The sequence below is a fragment of the Engraulis encrasicolus genome, chromosome 7 (assembly GCF_034702125.1).
Source record: "Engraulis encrasicolus isolate BLACKSEA-1 chromosome 7, IST_EnEncr_1.0, whole genome shotgun sequence".
In the NCBI taxonomy this organism is placed as follows: Eukaryota; Metazoa; Chordata; class Actinopteri; order Clupeiformes; family Engraulidae; genus Engraulis; species Engraulis encrasicolus.
In genome coordinates, this window is record NC_085863.1 from 56,117,222 (window position 1) to 56,138,021 (window position 20,800).

The 20,800-nt window shown below is 42.8% G+C and overlaps 2 protein-coding genes across 3 annotated transcripts in view; one reads left to right on the forward strand and one right to left on the reverse strand.

Moving 5' to 3' along the window:
- Positions 1-3,618: 3,618 nt before the first annotated feature.
- Positions 3,619-14,512, reverse strand: c7h11orf54 (chromosome 7 C11orf54 homolog). Its single transcript, XM_063204064.1, has 9 exons — positions 14,447-14,512; positions 8,151-8,304; positions 7,703-7,801; positions 7,347-7,420; positions 7,140-7,241; positions 6,379-6,555; positions 6,081-6,230; positions 5,543-5,659; positions 3,619-4,052 (listed from the first exon to the last, which is right to left on the reverse strand). The coding sequence occupies exons 2-9, from the start codon at positions 8,215-8,217 to the stop codon at positions 3,879-3,881; spliced, it is 960 nt and encodes a 319-aa protein (XP_063060134.1). The 5' UTR covers positions 8,218-8,304; positions 14,447-14,512; the 3' UTR covers positions 3,619-3,878.
- LOC134453228 (transcriptional regulator ATRX-like) overlaps positions 14,512-20,800 on the forward strand; it is a 32,583-nt gene continuing 26,294 nt past the window's right edge. Inside the window, exon 1 of one of the 2 annotated variants that reach the window (XM_063204062.1) lies at positions 14,512-15,030. In XM_063204062.1, the coding sequence (XP_063060132.1) occupies positions 14,930-15,030 (101 nt within the window). In that variant the 5' untranslated portion in view covers positions 14,512-14,929. The remainder of the gene's footprint in view (positions 15,031-20,800) is intronic. The other variant, XM_063204063.1, reaches the window with a different exon arrangement.

Below are 20,800 nucleotides of genomic sequence, written 5' to 3' on the forward strand. Positions count from 1 at the left end.
GAGGACAGTGGAGGTGTCCGGCGACATGTGATACCCTGTTAGGCATAGTAATGTTTTTCAACTCTGAGTCAACAGGAGTGGTGTGTGGGCAGTCCTCCTTGATTCCTTGAACGGTGGCATCGGATGATGGGTGGAGCCATTTCCCATTTAAGTCGGCGTGCCACATCCAGTTCTCTCTCTCCATGGGCCAGGCACTCCAGCTGCTCCTCTTACTTTCGTTGTTCTTAATTATGTAACATGCAAAATGCACCCATGACATCACCTTCATCCAACACCCGCCTGCACTACACCACTAACTACTGATTTCTACCTACATACAAGTTAGCCTAGTTTTTGTCAGACCATGCCGCTTTAAAAATAAATACAAACATTGAATTGTTCGTGCACGTCTCTGTCCCAAGTTTTTTTTTTTTTGCTCTGGTGTCCATTGGATCCATAGCAGAGGGGTATAAAAGCATGGGAAAGCATTTAATTTCTTTATGCAATGGAAACATTACGGATTTGAAATCGTGCAAGTATTACAAGGACTTTATTTCACACACGCACGCACACCCACACACACTATACAAATATAGGATGGTGTGAGGTGTGTGGATGTTAGAGGGAGGTTAAAGTAGACTACAATAGCAAATAATATAATAGTAACATTTATAAAATCAAATTTGAATCTTCTGACTAGTTGTGAGACATAGGCCTTCATACATAATATACATAATCTTACCTGCTTCCTGCAACACTTGCTACAACACTTTCCCATAGCCTAATTACTGATCCTAATCCCCAAGCTGAGACATCTAGGACTTCCATCATCCACATGCTCCTGGATCAAAGACTTCCTTCTTAATCGTCCCCAACAGGTGAAACTAGGTCATCATCTCTCAACCATCCGCACCCTCAGCACCGGCTTGCCTCAGGGATTTGTGTTGAGCCCACTTCTGTACTCACTCTACACGTTTGACTGTAGCCCCATCCACCCACAGAACACCATTGTCAAATTTGCAGATGACACAACAGTGGTGAGGCTGATAACCGAGGGAAGGGAGGAGGCCTACTTGTGGGCGGTGGTAGCTCAGGTGGTAGAGGAGCCGTTCCTCAATCCAAAGGTTGCAGGTTCGAGCCCCGCTCGGCCTGACTCCATCGGTGTGTCCTTGAGCAAGATACTTAACCCCAAGTTGCTCCTGGTGGCAGGGTGGTACCCTGCGTGGCAGCCACGGCCACCGGTGTGTGAATGTGAGTGTGAATGGGTGAATGTGAGGCATACAATGTAGAGCGCTTTGAGTGCTCGAAGGAGTGGAAAGGGATGAGGTCCTGAAACTTGGAGAGTGGTGTGCATCGAACAACTTGTCCCTGAACATCTCCAAGACGAAGGAGCTCATCCTGGACTTCCGGCGGAACAAAGATGCTCCTGCCCCCCTGTACATCAATGGTGAACGTGTTGAGCAAGTGAGCTCATTTAAATTCCTAAGTGTACACATCTCTGCTGATCTCTCCTGGTCGACTAACACCTCGGCTCTGGTAAAAAAGGCCCAGCAGCGATAGCACTTCCCGTCTTACATAGGCCTACTAGGGCGTTAAAGCGTCGCGGAACGGCTGAGTTTTTTCCCGGCGTCGGTGAAAATACATTGAAACGTTGCTGTGTAAGGACAGATATTTCAATGTATTTTCACAGACGCCGGTAAAAAACGCGCCCGTTCCGCAACGTTTTACCGCCCTGGTGTGTAAGACCCCTAAGGGGCAAAACATACCAAAGCCGAACGGAACGGTCGCGGGACGAAACGCAGTCTTTCTGCTTAGTTTCGGACGGTGTGTTTTTCTCTGCCTTGCACACTGACAGCGTCGGCGTACACGGCCAGTCCTGTTCAAAACCCCCTCACAGCCAAATATAGGCCTAAGATCCCTCACATCCTGGCTTCCATCTCTTCACACTAGGTGCGATCGACATGTGTCAACGCATGCATGCACATTTAGACAGCAATGCACCCTGGATGGAAAATGCTGCATGACGGTTAGATTTCCTGTCAAACTTCGAAATTTCGTCGATGTTGCGTTGACGAGGTGACATGTCACATGGTGTCAAACTATCGCGGGATGCATGCGGCTGCAGTCAGATCTTGCAACCTCTGCAGTTGCTTATCCCCTTCAACGCTCGCATGCAGACTGCCTCCGAGGTCACGCACCCATGAATTGGTTGGTCAACAACTCACTCACGTGTGTATATGGGTCTTGTCTCACACCTCTACACAAGTTTGCGCAGGTCCCCACTTCAGCTCCTCCTCACTGTCTGCCCCCCCACTACTCACACGTGGTGTGTTAGTAGAGCAAATCGGTGCGAGCTCATCGTCTCGTTCATATTTGTGGTCGACTGTAGATGCGCTGTATTTAATAACACCCACATCATGACAACAAGTTCTCGCTCACGTGCTTCCGTCAACGTTGGTCGACAGCATCAAAGTCGTATGGGCTTACTGTTGCCCTCTGGCAGGCGCTACAAGGCATTACCAGCCAGAACCAATAGGATGAAGAACGGCTTCTTCCCAAAAGCTGTTACGACAATGAACTCACACTTAGCCTACTGGACTATGTTCATCTGTAGGACTGTGCACCTTGTAGGGAAGCTCAAATATCAGTATACTTTGTATAATGACAATAAAGGCTTTCTATTCTATTCTATTATATTCTATTCTATTATTACTAATTACAAACGCAACAAACATCTTCTTCTGAGAAATGAAGCATTCAATCCAAAAATGTCAATATGTGTTACTGTACATTCTTTTACAGTCGTTTATTGTATGTCAAGACTCACTAGCTATTGTGACGTGTGACTTTCCAAAGCCATGGTCTCGTGCGCCACATTTCTCAAAGTTACAATGCATTAGGCCTACATTTTAATGGAATTAAGTGGACAATCGTTTTCAATTTGTAAATACTAGAAAACAATCATGGTGGGCCCATGCAGTAGCCTACCTCAATACCTTAATATTGCAGTTTCTCAAGCTACTGGGCTACTATTGCAGAACTGGTGCGTTAAATGCAGAAAACACTTTGATGCAGCAGACACAACACCTCTGGCTTTTTTCATATAGGGACAAAGCTATGCCTGGCCAAACGTTACCGTTTGATTAGGCTATGCAAACAAAAAATAAGCTACTTTTAAGTGTAGAGTCATTCACAAAGACGAGCAACAAATCTGTAGAATTACATAGCCAGTGATACTCAGTTCATTAAACCAACATGTCAGTCATGGACTGCTGTCAAAATTCTGACTACAAGGCCACCAACAGATGCTTGATAGACAGCTATAGGAGCTATGTGAATGGGGCGCCATCTAAAGGCCGAACATGAACAACACAACAACGATACAATAACACTATTAACACAACAAAACTATGTTTTCTTCACTTTCACAAGTATCTTTCATGGCTCCTTTGGGCTGCCGTTTGAGGCTGCCACCTTGACCGGTGAGGCATACGTAGGATATATCAACTTCATTGTGCGCAGTGAGCACTGTGTACTGTGGAGTGCTTTGTAAAAATGACAAGGGAGTTTCCCAGGTGGCCTTTCACTTTCAGTGCAGATTTCAAATAAAATAAATGAATAAATCTTAAGAGTCAAATATTGGTTATTTTATTTTTTTTATTTCATTTTTTATGAATGCACAAATCTGGAATTATGAAAACCATGTTTTGTAAAAAGTGCTGTTTATTCTGCTTGCATCAATTGTGTTCCTTTCATACCAAATTTCAACGCCGACTTAAACTTGATTGTAATATTTCCAATGCAAACTACCATATGTCTTGAGGGCACACATGATCAATCAAGACGCAAAAAAAAAAAATCAAATTCCTTTTTTTTTCTCTCTGTCTCTCCCTCTCTCTTCAGTCTCTGCCGATCTTGTGAGTTTCCTGGGGCCTGTCAATGCGGTAGATGTACTCTGCAGGCAGGAAGTAGCCCAGGTACTCCACGGTGTCAGGGGTGGTGTCAATGTAATAATGCCCTCCCTCTCCATGGTGGCTAAAGCCGTGAGTGTGCTCCACACGAAGGTCCAAACCCTTACAAGTGACAAAAGGGGAAATAGAGGGACAATGAGAACTGTACTGGTCACTCAAAACATTCTTACGGCCATTTAAGAAATGATCTTTCTGTGAAAAAAATAGAATATGAGGGGACTAGTTCAAATTCAGGGTGAAGGGGGTGAGTGTCATCATCTAAAATGTTGATAGTTTTTCTATCAACTGTAGTCCAATAAAGATTGTCCAGTGGTTTTTGGGGTCACCGTATGATTTTTGAACTCTGGACAGCCTGTTCTTGATGGATAGGGTGAGATGGCCATAGAGATGTTATAAGTTATGACACTCTATATTAGGCTAACATATGCACTCTCCAAAATGTTACAGCTAACTCCAAAGCCTTTAAAAATAACCTTTGATTAGCCTTCTGGCGTCAACATTGTATGTGAAGCTTAGTTTTGAGTCAATGTCTGTGTCCAAATACTTCCAACAGTTGACAGTTTCAACATTTTGTTTGGACAGTAAAAGGGGTGATGGGACATTAATGTAGTTAAGCATTAGTTCCTTGTATGGCTTTGCATACATTGAATATTGTACATTGTGTATTGCACATTGTGTTTGTGTTTGGTGAGATGATGACAAAGTTGGTCATAATGAGGGTGGCATTTTCAGTCTCTATGTGACACTTGTAGGCAAACTGCATTGGATCCAGATGTAAGTTCAGGAATACAGTAAGGTGTCTGATTACAACCCTCTCCATGCTTTTTGCCAAAATTTTGACCCAGGTTTCTTGGGACGTGGTTTGATGGTTGATGTCTTCCACATTTTCGACACAGTACAGGTGGACAGTAACAGTTGAAATAAGTTAAATTAAGTTAAGTAAAAACTGGTGCAAGCTCATTTGCGCATGCCTTCAGTGCCCTTAACATCCGTGTCCAGGAGCACGGAATTTTTGGAGATCATGTTGGCCATCAGGTCCAGGCGCTTTATTTGGATTTTATTTTTGAGAGGCAATGTCTGACTTCCTCCACTGATAGGTGGATTGTGGTGGTTTGAGGAATATTGGTAGAAATAGCATTGCATTTGTCTTTGCTGCCAGGGGAATCAAACCTTCCATAAAAGCTGTGAAAATTGCTTAAAAAAGGGGAGGTCCATATAAGTGTCCACTGATTCCTTCCCATGCTTGATTAGGATTGTTTGTGCAAAATTGTTCCTCCACTTTATTTTCAAAACCAACTTTTGCTTTTTGCAGCTTTTTTGAACTCTCTCCTTATTCCTCTCAGTTTCTCTATATCACCCCTCATGGAATGTGTATTTTTCTCATTAAGGCAATGCTTTTAACTTCTGACAGCCATGGCTTGTTATAAGGGAATGTGACGATTCTTTTGGTCTCTGTTGCAGTTTCCTCACAGCACTGTATGTTACACCATTAGAATACAACATGCAGTTTTGTCTTAAATTTGTACAAATTTTAAACCGGATCACTCTATGCATGTAACTGCAGTCAATGAGTTGTGAGTGTCTTTACTCACTGGATCCCTGGACACCATCACTGTCTGGCAGATGAAAGGAGCGCTGACCTCAAAGTGCTTCAACCAACCGTTAACGTCGTCCTCCGTTAGCAAAGGACAGGCCGAGAACTCTCGTGGCTACACATTGGGGGAAAAAATGGAGGTGGAGGTTGAAGGTCATGGTTCACATAAATAGCTTGTTAATAATCAATGGGCTTTTCCACAAGGCAGCACATCCTCTGTTAATAGGTAGGTGTGTGTGTGTGTGTGTGTGTGTGTGTGTGTGTGTGTGTGTGTGTGTGTGTGTGTGTGTGTGTGTGTGTGTGTGTTGTTTTTTTGTGCGAAATGTGTTAAGTCATTGTGACATTCAACATGTAACAGCCTTACATGTTCAGTAGTTTACATTACACAAAGGACTTTTCACTTTGCTTTATATCATGTTATTGTGTGTTGTAATAAAATGTCCATTACTGTTATTGTCTGACATACTGTAAATGTACTTAAAAATAATAATTATTATGAATTCAGTCAAATCTCATTTCTTTATGCTTGATATTACCATTATATGGATCTTCGCTTTGCCTTTTTGGATGACAAAAGTCCCCCCCAGTGCCAAGCTTTGATCAGGATAGTGCAGCTCCATTGCTTTCCTCATGCACGACACAAGACTGTCCTGTCCTGTTCTGCGGCTGGCTCTCACCTCAAGGACCTGAAGAAATGAAAATGAAAAATGTTTAAAAGCATATGACTCTTGTTTGATCGACTTACTTTATCCTGCACCTGTCCAACGTGAGGTGGACAGTGCATACATAGGCCTACATTTACTTGTTGAAAGACCTTCAGGATGCCTTTCTCACCTTCCCAGGTTTTCCCTCACAGGCATACAGGTTAGCCAGCAGTCCAAAATCGCAGTCATGGAACCTGTCGCTGTAGCGTTCCTGCAGACACTTTCCATCCACAGGATTGATGGAGGCAAAGTAGCTGCCATTCACAGCCGGTTTCCCCTCGGATTCAGTCAGCACCAGGGGCATTAGCTGTGGAGAGGTTAAAACATGGCAGTAATCAATAATTAATAATCACCATAACCATAACCATAATAGTCGTAATGTTCAGAGATGCAATAGATTACTATAATGCCGTTCTTAACTAATGGGAATATTGTTTAGCATATTTATTCATTTTGGTGTACATTACCTATTTAATTTAAATATTTATTGTGTTGTTATGCTTTTCCTGCCAACCTGCCGTGACCCCCCCCCCACCCCCACCCCCTAACAGCCCTTTGTGGCCCCCAGCCACCACTTTGAAAACCATTAGTCTAGAGTGTATAAGGTTCCAGGTTATTCTGTAAGTGTTGAATTAACACTGCATTTTTTACTGTGTACAAATGTTTCTGCACGGGAAGGATCAAATAAGATTGATAGCTGTGTGTATAACATCATCCCGTTATCTCTACATTACAACAGACTGATAGTGAGCGTCCCATACACCCTCTAAACATTTCTCCACGCATCATTAATTGTCATAACTAGTGATGTGAACCTACATCTTCATAAAATCACAAATGTACATGAATTGTAGAATAGCACAGTAGAACAGCAATTGCAGTGTAACTAACCTCAGCATTCATTCCAGCTGTTTTTGAGGAGATGGCGCCAGCTCCGATGATGAAAGCACCAGGTAGTTCCAGCTCTTTGGACACGGTGTTCATGTTATAAAGCTATACATAAAATATATGTATTTAAAAAAGACATACAAACAATCAACCAAGTGATACACACATCAATTGAAATGTTTCCCTTGTAATGTGATATCAATGACTGACCTTGTCCAGATGTACTGTTGGAATGAGGTAAGGAACACCACCAACATCTGTTACACGCGGTTTACCACATAAACCTGATCAGGGTGAGAGGAATTAGGTGCACTCTATGACGTGTGTGTGTGTGTGTGTGTGTGTGTGTGTGTGTGTGTGTGTGTGTGTGTGTGTGTGTGTGTGTGTGTGTGTGTGTGTGTGTGTGTGGTGGAATTGTATCATCATGACTGCATGGCTACAAGGCTGGGGTTTTTTTCATCTACATTAATCTTTGTAATCATGGAAGTAATGGTTCATTAAAAATATGTTTGCTACCTAAGTGATTGTTTAATTGATGATCAACCTACTGTTATTTCTACCCTTACCTTTCACAGGAAACTTAAATGGTTCCTGTGTAAGATCTGGGCATTCAGTGACAGTCACTTCTGCATCAGCAAAGTTTCGTTTTAAACCCTCTTCCAAAACTGAGGAACAAAACGTACAAGATAAATAAACTCATCATGTATGCAGTCAAAGGCAATTGCATCTCTATGCATTTTGAACAACATAGCCATGGACGTCACACTGAATTGCATAGCCGACCATGTTAACAGAACGGCATTTGGACTTTAGTCCATGTTCAGAACAGATCTGGCAGGGCTTTCTGACGGTCAGGCCTCAATCTGATGGCTTGACCAATGTATTAAATTGCAAGACTATAACAGAATAATACCATCACCCGTATGGCTACTGCATTCCGAAAGAGCTAGTAAACAAAAAAACACCAGCAGCCTAATAGGCCTGCAACATGGCCATTCAATATCAACAGCTTACCTTCACGGAGCTTATCTAGGGTTGGAACGTGAAGTTGGAACTTCTCAGTTTGGCTTTTGCTCGTCATGGTTGAGCGTTGAATTTGCAAGCAAGTCGAGTGACACCTCGGACAACCAGGCTGGGCACTAGACTGTACAGAATCGGCACTGTGCGGGATGCAACTAGTAATGTGTCGTTCACGAACGAACCGTTCGTTTTGAACGAGTCTTTGAAGTGAACGAAGCGAACTAGTTCCCCGCCTCTCGTTCACTTCGTTCGTTGGTGAATCACCGGTCTGTCACTACTAGTCAGTCAGACAGTAGCAGAAGTGGTCGTCCAATGAGCATTTTAATCTGCGCAAAGGGGCACCACTTTATCTCTTAATGTGATATCTTAATATTACCAGAGTTTTTACACATACCGGGTATTTAGTTCATAATTTAGAAGAGCTCAGCAGTTCACATAGTCCACAGTTCACAGCTCTGAACGAGCTGAGCTCTCGTTCCTGAACGAGGAGCCAGTGAACTGCAGCCAGAGCTGTAGAGAAAAGAGTTGGAGCATCCTTTGATCTTTGCCGACGAGTGGTCACGTGGTTTGCGTAGTCTACGCCCACCGCAGAAGGGTCCTATACACCGGGAGCTGTCAATACATTTCATTGAGCGAGAGCGTCCTTTAACGGTAATTATATCAGATTATGCCGCCCCCAAAAGAACGAGTTCGTTTTGTTTTTTGTAGGCCATTTTATGGCCTTCATTGTCATATAAAAACATTGAAGTGTCAGTACCGTAATACGGTAATATCATTGCAGTTACACTTTGGGAGGGAAACGTCATCTTAGCTAGGAAGCTCCATTACTTACCATTGAGATGCTAATTGTCCGTAGCCCTTGATAATGTCTATTTGTTTTGGATTCAGCAGAAGGACATTTTAATGGATAAAATACTTCCAATACATAAAAAGATAAATACATAAACCCAGCATGTCCCAGTTGTAGGCCTACAGTAATATAGCATTTGTTAATTTCAGCCTTTATGATGCTGGTCATCATCAGACCTGTCAAACCACTCAATGCAGGATGCAAATGAACATGAACATGATGCAATGAACATGAAGTAAATAACCCACAGCTGTACAACCTGTGCTTGAATGGTTCAATCTTTTATTTGAAATAAAAAAAATACTCCAAATAGAAACATAAACAGCCCAAACAAAATAACTATGAATAAAACGGCATGTCTGTGTACATGACAAGACGTGTGTGTGTGTGTGTGTGTGTGTGTGTGTGTGTGTGTGTGTGTGTGTGTGTGTGTGTGTGTGTGTGTGTGTGTGTGTGTGAAATCAATAATGCATGAAGAATTGGAATTCACTGGAACATGCTGGAACTTCCAATGCATTGAAAGCATCAACCTATGACCAGAGAGGAGCAGACAGGAGAAGAAAAAAGAGAGAGATTTATTTATATACATGGCATGGCTGTTGGTGCTGAAAGGGATTGATTTGAATATTTCAGAAAAGACTGATCTGCTGGGATATTCACACATAACCATCTCTGGGGTTAACAAACAATGGTAAGGGGGGGAATACAGTGAGCAGCGATTCTGTGGGCAAAAATGTCTTGTTGATGGCAGAGGAGAATAGCCAGACTGGTTGGAGCTGATACAAAGACAACATTAAGTCAAATAACCACTCAGTACAACAAAGGTATGCATAAGAGAATCCCTGATTACACAGCACATCTTGAGGCAAATGGGTTACAGCAGCAGAAAAACACATTTGGTGCCACTCCTGTCAGCCAAGAACAGGAAAATGAGGCAACAATTTCGACTGGCTCACCATAAACGACACTAAAAGATCGGAAAAATGTTGCCTAGTCTGATGAGTCTTGATATCTACATCTACACTCTCAGGTGGAATTGACAGAATTTTGTCGATAACAACATGAAAAGATGGACTCTGTCTTACATCAACGTTTCATGCAGGAGATATAATGGCATAGGGATATTTCCTAAGCACATTTTGGGCCAATTAGAACCAATTTATATTTGTTGGAATGCCACAGCCTACCCAAGACTTTGTTTAAAGGTACAGTGCCAAAATGGTAGGCCACACCCTGGAGGGACATTTATTGGAAAGTTAAATGGATCACACAGCAAGAATGGCGGACAATATTGCTCTGGACCCTTTGCTAAACCAATAATTAGCGTTCCTCCCTTCTGGAAGAAATTTTAGAATGTCTTGCTGCTGAAAAAAATATATATATAAACACCATTTTCACCCTCATCCTATAGTATTGCTTCACAGAAGTGGAGAACAGTAGAATGCACACATCTACATGGAAAGCATATTTTTTTTAATACCACAGAGGAATATTTTAAGTTTTTTTTTGGCAACTTAATTTATTGTACTGTGCTGCCCTAACAGCTTGGGCCTAGAGGACCTAGAGGACAAGACCAATGGCCATATTGTTTTTAAATGCCTGTTTACATGTGGATTGTGGAGAAGTGTCACGCTAGACAAATTTCTGTGAAAACAGACACTAAAAGTTAGTTATCTGATCTTACAAGGGTGAAAACAGACACTAAAAGTTAGTTATCTGATCTTACAAGGGTGGCAAGACTAGGCATTGCAACTATGCTGCCCATTTCTACTTGTCATTAACATTTATTAAAGTAATACATTTAAATTCACTGTGACACAGTACTCCACAAAATTCAAGTGAACACTGCACACTAGAAAATTGCATTTCTGCCTCATCCATGCAAGGGGGCAGTCCCCAATGGCGCAGTGTGGCGGGACGGTACCATGATCAGGGTACCTCAGTCAGGGAGGAGGATGGGGGAGAGCACTGGTTAAATACTCCCCACACCAACCTGGCGGGTTGGAGTCGAACCAGCATCCTTTGGGCTACGAGTCTGACACCCTAACCGCTTACCCACGAATACGACACAAATACCATTGTCTTGACACCCTGTCTGTCAACAGTCACTTTCACTAGTCCATACCTTTGAAAACTGTCCTCTGGTATTTCTTGACCCAGTCTTGACTCAATTAACTTGTTGAATGGTTGTTCGGCGTCTTCCATTCTTACCTTGGCTATGTCTCTGAGTGCTCAATACCCTGTGCTTCTTAAAATACTCCTGTCCTGCACACCTTCCAGGCCATTCACAATCTTGCAACTATCTTGCCTTGCCATTCCCTCTCGCTACCTCGGTTTGTCCTCGACCATCCTCCTCTCTGTCCCTCTGCCCATCTCAGTACCATGGGGAATAGAGCTTTTCAGTTGCTCTGCTCCTCAGCTCTGGAATGCACTGCCCCCTGACTTATTACCCAAGTTCAAATGCAGACTAAAAACTCATTTGTTTCAGTTAGCCTATTCCTTAGGACTTTTTAACTACCGTTTTATTTTTGTTAAAAATGTGTTAATGTGTCTTCGTTTTATTATTACTTCTCTCTGATCCTTGAATGTTTTGAAAGGCACTTTTATTCTCTTGTTACCGTAGTTTCATTTGAATTCCATTGGGATGGCGTATAGAAACAAAAAAAAAGACAACTATGTTGCTGTGCACATATATCCGGCCCTACTATGTGACCAAAGTCCTATACATTTTGCAGCTAAAGACCTCAATCACCGGAAATACAAAATGTTAGACACAGATATAATATTACTTACTGTAAGGGTCCTCAAAAGGTTAGTTAGGTTACCTTATCAGTGCAACTCAAGAAAGCCACCACCTGCAACTAAGCCATTTCTGGCAAAAGCACTTCCCCATCAACAGCAGCAGTCTCATGCAGTAGGAGCAGAATCATTTCCACCTGTAACACAACTCAATGGGAATACAAAAGACAAAAACAGTGATATTAGTCAAATGTTGAACTGGATCTGGACGGTTAAATATTTCACAGCCAGTCACTGCTGATTGAAAGAAGTGATTTTCAATGAATCTGTGGTATCATTATGACCAAGTGAATAATTACAACAGATGACAGCTATGATTCTAGCACTTGGTAGACACACCACCACCACCAGCCACCCATCCACCAAATGCACTCACAAAAGCGGAGTCCTGTGTGCTATACCATCTGGCCGGATACGTCATCAAGGGTGTACTAGGCGGCTCTTTGTGTTCGGCCTGTCTTAACCTGCCTTAACCCCTTAAGACGCAGCTTTATACATTTGTTGTTACCAGTATGGTAATGACCAAGTCGTGGTGCATTACTAAAGGGCCTGTGTTGTGTCATAGTATTGTAGTGCTATGGTAGTTAGATTTCAATAACTATTACAGCGTGCCACTGGAGGTACGGCGCGCATTAAGGGGCTACGGAACAGTGACGACGCTGTACCGGACAACGCCACACTGCTGCAGATGAAGGAGTACAGAGAGGGCGCACTTCACCAGGCATCTACGGATGTATTCTCTTTACTGCAGCACGTTGAGCAGCTGTTCCGGGCCAGGACATCAGAAGCCCTAATGGAGTGCTCAGTCAGTGAACTAGTGGAAGAGGCCATGACTGTGAAATCAAACCTTCCATCCTGCCATGATGTCAAGAGGAGAGTGATCACCAAATACACCAGGTTGAGGCTCAGGATTGCAGGTAAATGCATCAATAATGAAAGGGAAGAACCATGGGAAGGGAAAAAGCTACCTTGGCAGTAAAAGTCAAGCAAAGAAGGCTCCACCTGCCAAATCCCTTCCGATGGCTGTAGCGGTCCCCACCAACACCACCAGTCTGCACCAGCCTGCTGTAGCGGTCTCCACCAACAATCTGCTAGAACCTAGATCCGAACAGAAAAATGACAACATGAACATCACCATTTCAATGCCTCGCAGTTCATTGTGAATCTAGCTATCGTAAAGATACACGAGTAATGTAAGCTTAATGTCAGCTTAACAAGAAATGAGCAGGTAACATCACCATTGTATGCTACCCAAAAACAACAAATGACATCCTCGGAGACTGTACTTGTGATAGCCTGTGTCGACTCGACAGTGACACACGACACAGTAGACACTCAATGGCACAAAAATCCCAAATTCTACTTAAGTAATACCTGAAGCCATGAACATCAGCATTTGAATGCCTCGTAGTCCATTATTGGATCTAGTTAGATAGCATAAAGATCTCCGTGCATCAACTAACTTGTTGACATTAGCTTCCAGCTAGCTTAGAAACGTTAGCTATTTATTAAATGACCGATAAGCAAATAGCTCTGAAATCAAACACAACGACTGTATGGATATTGACAGAAGACAACAGGACGGTATCTTATAAAATATGTGACATGTCATCGTTTAAAATATAGATTGAAAGGTAGCATCGATGTTTTGCGAACACGTCAAATCCAAAGTTGAACCAGAAGCGCCGTGTTGAAAACGCTAGCTATTACCACACGATTAACGGTTTTTCACATTACCATTGTGATTTTATATTACCCAAACTGGCAAAATTACATCCTCAGAGACTGTACTTGTGATAGCTTACGCTGACAAAGACAGACAACTTTGATTAATCTCCCTATTATATCAACTTACCTGGGAAGTGGTCGACACGCCAACGACACTCAATGGCGTCCCCGTTGCTGCACAGGACCCTTTGAGCAAAATGAAGTGACGGCGAAACCCCGGATGTAGAGCAGCCATGCTCGTCCGCGGCCGTCAACGGCTTCAGGACAACTCTTTCTCTACAGCTCTGACTGCAGCCAATGGTTTCCATGACCACGAATACACAACTTAACGTGGCAGAGACAAAGGCATACTTCTAGTTGGAAATGCCACTTGTAAATGATATTTTATTCTTTTTTTTAATGGGTGATACTGTTCAATACATAAAATTAATCTGCAAAATAGGTTTCAGGTGATATGTTTAGACACGAGGAGCACCTTAGATCTACACAGCACAGCGAGAACGAACTGTATTGAGCCCGCGAACGAGAGACCAGCCTGGGCGCATAGCAACAGTCTCCATGACCACGAATAAACAACTTAACGTGGCAGAGACGAAGGCATACTTTTTTGGTTAAAAACAGCTTGTAATTGGGCTTTTTTAAATGTGTGCTGCTGTTAAATAAATAATATAACTAGGCAAAATGAGTTAAGTTGATATGTTTGGACATGAGAAGCACACAGGCAAAGTATGAATGCCCCCCTCCTCCTCTCGTTCACTGAACTAGTTCGCTCGTCATTCACCCCTTGCTCTCCTGCATTGTGGCGTGACGTAATCAAAATGAACGACTGAACGAACTGTGAACGAACGAATTCCTCAGCAGAACTGAACGAAGAGAACGAACTGGCGCGAAAGAATCGCCATGCCCTTCACTAGATGCAAATCACATGATAACTGGACACTCCTGCTTGTCCCCGTCCAGCAGAGAACTTATTAAATGGCAGCGGAACCAAAGAGCTACCCGTTGTTGTTGTACACGGGAGGAATAAATGTGACATTAGGTAGCTTCCTGTTTCCCGTCATGTTTTTGTATGCCACTCATGTCTGATGTTTGAACATGGTTTGGTATCTAAAGTAAGGCTTTCTGGTTAACTCTTAAGAAATTGACACCCTGAAATACATTATTTTGCTGTCGAACCGGAACGTGAAGTGTTTGTGGAACTACCTGGCCAGAAGTTGAAGGGTGAAAAGTTGAAACATCAACTCAACGACCAGGCGACCAAGCGCTTATCATTTATTGTAGCGTAACCTTGTTATAGACAACTTGTGTTGTCATTCGATAGAAATGTCACCACACAAATAAAGTCCGTCAGTGTGAACGTATCGATCGCAACTGGTTGCTGCTGGGACATAGTAACATGACATTAAAATACAGTGTATCGTCTCAGTCAGAGATGTTGAAAAATGGAAGAGAGGGTGGAAAGTACGAGATGCAGCATGACACGGGTTCGTCAGACAGGTAAGCCTTTTTGTGCAATGTCTTGCTAATACTGCATATGGGTCATTTCACGTAAAATCAAACACTTTGGGACCCGACCAACACAGATTTCAATCATACTTGCTGTGCCTGTTTAGTAGCAAGGTAACTGCATTCGTGTGAATCTGACACCAATAGAGAAACCGACTAGCAAAGGTTTATATGAGGGTACACTACCTTCAGAATATGAATTATGATGCATTGGAAATTTCAAAATTGAATATCAGAAAACCCTTTTATTTTTAAATGGCCGGTTTCTTGTCTAAACATAGCCTGTAAGTGTTTTGTTCTTCATTGTAATAAAGAATCTGGGTTTAGCACTTGTCATTTATTGTAGACAACGGAGCATATTTACATGCGACTTCACTGTGTGATCTCAGTACTAAATCTGATCTATCACTCATAGTAATAGAACCGGTACTGACACCCTGTGGTAAGAGGTGGAATTACTCATATCAACACATCCAGTCATGGGTGAGCGGTTAGGGCGTCAGACTTGCATCCCAGAGGTTGCCGGTTCGACTCCCGACCCGCCAGGTTGGTGGGGGGGTAATCAACCAGTGCTCTCCCCCATCCTCCTCCATGACTGAGGTACCCTGAGCATGGTACCGTCCCACCGCACCGCTCCCCATGGGGCGCCACTGAGGGCTACCCCCTTGCACGTGTGAGGCAGAAATGCAATTTCGTTGTGTGCAGTGTGCAAGGTGCAGTGTTCACTTGTGTGCTGTGGAGTGTTGTGTCACAATGACAATGGGAGTTGGAGTTTCCCAATGGGCTTTCACTTTCACATCCCCCTTTCTCTGAAGCATGAAAAACTAAACACATCACAAGTGTCAGTATTTACCTTAGACACCTTTTCCATTTAACTGCATGGTCAACTTATCTCATTATAAGTAGTAGCAACAAACATCATAACTCATTCTTGATATTCAGTTACGTAAAACACAATGGCAAATTACTTACTGCAATTAAACTTAAACATAAATGCCATAACACATTAACTCATCAACTGTTCTTTTTTTTCTCTCCCTGTAAGGTAAGTATCATGAACTCATTTCGTTTTTGTTTTTACAGGTCAAGTCTCTCAGGTTTCTTGATATTTCTTGCAGATCTTCTTATTTGCATTTCAGCTGGAAGAGAAGTATTGGTCAGATTATCAATGTGTGTGTCTGTGTTGCAGTGTGCATTATGGGTGGAGATTGACTCGGACTCAGCCTGGGTTTGACTGAGCTCTTGGTCTGGAACAGTCTCTGGTGTTGCTGGTGCTTTCAGGAGACTGCGCCGGTTTCGCCTGATGATCTGTCCTTCTGGTGTTTTCATAGTGTAGGACTGTGGGGCGACCTCTTGAAGAACAGTGGCTTTCGTCGTCCATCCTTCAGGACTTTCAATTCTGACTGCGTCATCCCTAGACAGTGGTGGAAGCGGCTTTGCTGTTCTGTCATAGAAAGTCTTTTGTTTCATTTTCTGATGTTTCAGCTTTCGTTCCAGCTTTGGGCGTTTCTTTTGCTTTTCACAACTTGGAAGTGTTGTTCTGAGCTTTCTATTCATCAGCAGCTCAGCAGGTGAGAGCCCGCATTCCAGAGGCGATGCTCTGTAGCTCAGTAGAGCCAGGTAAGGATCGGAAGCCTTTTTCAACAGCTGCTTCAGGATGTGAACGCCTTTCTCCGCTTTGCCATTAGACCATACAGTGGGCTAGATGTGACATGCTGGAAATCATAGGCTTTTGAGAAGTCTTGCCACTCTTTGCTATTAAAGCACGGGCCGTTGTCACTCATTACTGTATGGGGAATGCCATGTCTGGCGAAGATGGACTTGGCATGTGTAATGACACAGTTGGATGTTGTACTTGAGAGTAATGCCATCTCAGGGTAATTTGAGAAATAGTCAATTACTACTAAGTAGTCCTTTCCTTTCAGGTGGAAGTCCATTCCTACTTTGTGCCAAGGTGTTGTTGTCACATCAGTTACAGTCATTGGGTCTTTTGTTTGTTTGTTTCTGTATTTTAGGCACGTTTCGCATTTGCCTGCCATGTTGTTAATGTCTTTGTTAAGTCCAGGCCAGTAGACTGTGTCTCTTGCCCTTCTTTTACATTTTTCAACACCTAAGTGTCCTTCATGAATTCTCTGCAGTATTTCTTCTCTAAGTGTGCGTGGAATGACTATTCTGTTTTGTTTTAGCACAAGTCCATTCACAACACTCAGCTCACCTATGACGTTGAAGAACTGTGGACAGGATCCTGCAGCCCATCCATTCTGCATGTTCTCCATCACACACTGCAGCTCTGGATCTTTCGCCGTCTCCTCGATGATCTGCCGGGTCTTGGCGTCGGACGCAGGAAGCGCTGCAGACACCATGTTGACGTGCACCTGGACATTTTCTTCAGTCGTGCTCACACAACCCTTGACAGTAGCTCTAGACAGTGCATCGGCTAGAATGAGGTGTTTGCCTGGTGTGTAAATGAGTTCAATGTCATACCTCTGGATCTTCATCATCATGCGCTGTATCCGCGGTTTCTTTTTCATTATTGCAATGAGTGGACGATGGTCAGTCTCAACTGTGAAGGTGGGTAGGCCGTATACGTAGCTATGAAACTTTTCAAGGCTAAACACTAATCCGAGACATTCTTTCTCAATTTGTGTATATCTGCACTCAGTCTCTATCATTGACCTAGACGCATATGCTACAGGTTTCCAGTGCTCACCTTCGGCTTGTAGAAGTACTGCACCGATTCCATCTTTCGAAGCAACTGTAGACACCTTGATCCTCTTGGTTGGGTCGAAGAATGTCAGCACGGGTGTGGCAGTGAGGGCATTTTTGAGCGTTTGCCACTCGCGCTCATGGTTGTCTGTCCAGTTGAAATTGTTTTCTTTGCGGAGGAGCTCTCGCAGGTAAGTTGTTTTCACTGACAGATTGGGTATGAATTTCACAATGAAGTTTACCTTTCCCATGACGCGTAGGACACCTGGTTTGTCTGTAGGTCTTGGCATTTTCAGTATGGCGTTGATCTTTTCATCATCTGGCTGTATGCCCTGAGCTGAGAGCTTGTCTCCGAGGAACACGATCTCTTCAGCAGCAAACTGGCATTTGTTTTTGTATTCGCTCTAGCACTTTGGTCAGTCTCTGATTGTGCTGCTCGATTGTGGACCCCCATATAATTATGTCATCCACATAGGCTCTTACTCCATCCAGGCCTTCGATGATGTGCTCCATTGTCCTATGAAAGATTTCAGAGGCGGATATGATTCCAAAGGGTACCCTCTGAAAACAGTATCGTCCAAAGGGTGTATTGAACGTACACATCTTGGTACTGCTCTCATCTAGCCTCAATTGCCAAAAACCTTGTGACGCATCAAGTTTCGAAAAGTATCTGGCTCCTGCCATCTCGCTGGTGATCTCCTCTCGCTTGGGTATTTGGTAGTGTTCAGGCTTGATGTTTTCATTGAGGTCTTTTGGATCCATACATATCCTCAACTCTCCACTCTTTTTCTTTACGCAGACCATGGAGTTGACCTGCTCCGTCGGTTCTTCAATCTTCTTTATCACCTCAAGCGCCGTCATCCGCTCCAGCTCTTTTTTCAAGCCGTCTCTGAGTGCCAGTGGAACTCTTCTTGCGGCATAAACAACTGGCTGTGCGTTGTCTTTGAGCTGAATTTTGTATGTGCATGGCAGCGTACCGAAACCTCTGAACACGTCGGATAAGTTCTGAACGATCGCGTCAGCAGAGTCAGGTACACTCTTTTCACGAGCTCCAGGTTTTCACAGGCGTTGTCCCCTAGCAGTGAGTGAATCGAGTCCTTCAGGAACAACTGAGAAGAGCAGGTGATGCACTTAATCTTTGACTGTGACTTTCAGCTTGCATGTGCCTAAGCACTCAATGCTCTGTCCATTGTAGTCTTTTAGTGCGAGTGTTTTCTTCTGTATTTTTGTTTTTTCTCTCATTGCCTTCACATCTGACATGCTGATCAAGTTTGCTTTTGCACCTGTATCTAACTTCAGTGTAACTACAGTCCCATTAATTTGCATTGGGGTCATTCCATGTCAATTCACACGCCTTCCCCACATGACCCTCTCCGATTTACCCGATATCTCACATACAGGTACCTTTTGATGTCAATTGAAAGAATACCAAGTATTAGCACCCTACGTCCAACGGTTGCGGAGATGAAGCCCTCCAAAGTTGGGGTGCCATGCCCACTTTTCAAGCCTGTGAATTGCATACAAAATTTACAAGCAGATTTTGACACACCTGGTTTTAGTTTGGAGGAAGATACAGGCCTAAAAATCACCATGGCCCCTCAATATGACCCCGTCTACCAGATTATGTACTTACAAATAGCATGCCATGATTATTTTTGGCTATATTAAGCCTTCAAAATTGAATTTGTGAAAACCGTGATGAAATGTCTTGCCATTTTGGGGTTCCAGATCTTGGAAACTATGTATGCTTTGGGAATTATAATTGATTTTACATCGTATTTGGGAACTGTACTGTTGAATGGATATACAATGCATAAAATAGACCAAAATGTATCACTAACTTTTGACTAATCAAAGTGTACCTTTACTAATGTAGTGTCTAGTCAGGTGTACTAATGAAAGTGACACCTTTGGCATTAATAATAGCCAGTTGCGGTTCTACAAATTCATTCCCGGGATGAGATGAGGTCCAGAATTGCCCAATGAGCTCTTTGAGCCCCATGCATGCAAAAGTGGATGTCTCCTCCTGTCGATCCATACAATGCCGGATGATATACATATCATTTGAAAGAGGAGAATCTATACTTTCCAACGATGTATGGCACTGACTTTCACACTAAAACATGGCTGAGACAATGGATCGTGCATTCATAAGTAGGTTCATTCTGATGGCTAGAAAATCATGCAGCTGCTTTGACTTGAATTTGTGGGCGAGGTGGCAACTCAACAAATGTCATACACCTACCATTGGAAAGGGCAGACACTGCGCTTTCCAATAGTTCCATTGATTATCTGATAAACCAAAGACATTTCTGTAGAAAAATGGACTAAAACAAGTATTTCTATGTAATAAATGGGTGAAAAAGCTTGGTTAGATTTCACTCTTCTGTCCAGTTTAACCAATGTTATGGGTAATCAAACCTTTTTTCACTTGTGGCTGTTCAGTACTGTCCATTATTCCATTTCAAGCTATTTAAAAGATGTCTGCGACTTGAATTGCAAAACAATAACTGGTAAAATGAAGGTGACCCCAAACTTTTGAACGGTAGTGTACGTTTTTTTTTATATTCAATTTTAATTTTTTCAATTCATCATAATTCATATTCTGAGGGTTGTTGTATTCCATGCTGTTTGTGTAATTTGTAGAGCCATAAAAGAGCTTTCAAATAACACCACAGACATCTTTTTGTGACTTACACTGACCAATATAATCAATGTTGAATGTATAGTGTCCTACCCTCATATGTAAACCTTTCCTAGTCTGTTTCTCCCTTAATATTGGTGTCAGATTCACACAAATGCAGTTCTGGGGTGCTACCTTGCTACTAAACAGGCACAGCAAGTATGGTTGAAATCTGTGTCGGTCGAGTCCCAAAGTGTCTGATTTCACCTGAAATGACCCATATTCAAAATCTCAAAGATCGCATAAACTTACGTTTTAGAAAGTAATTCAACACATTAAGTTTACTTGCATTCCCTTGTTCGTATAAGTCAAGAAATATGTTTTGTGAGAACCCTCTGAAGTAAAACATCACCTGTTTTGGAATGTCTGGTT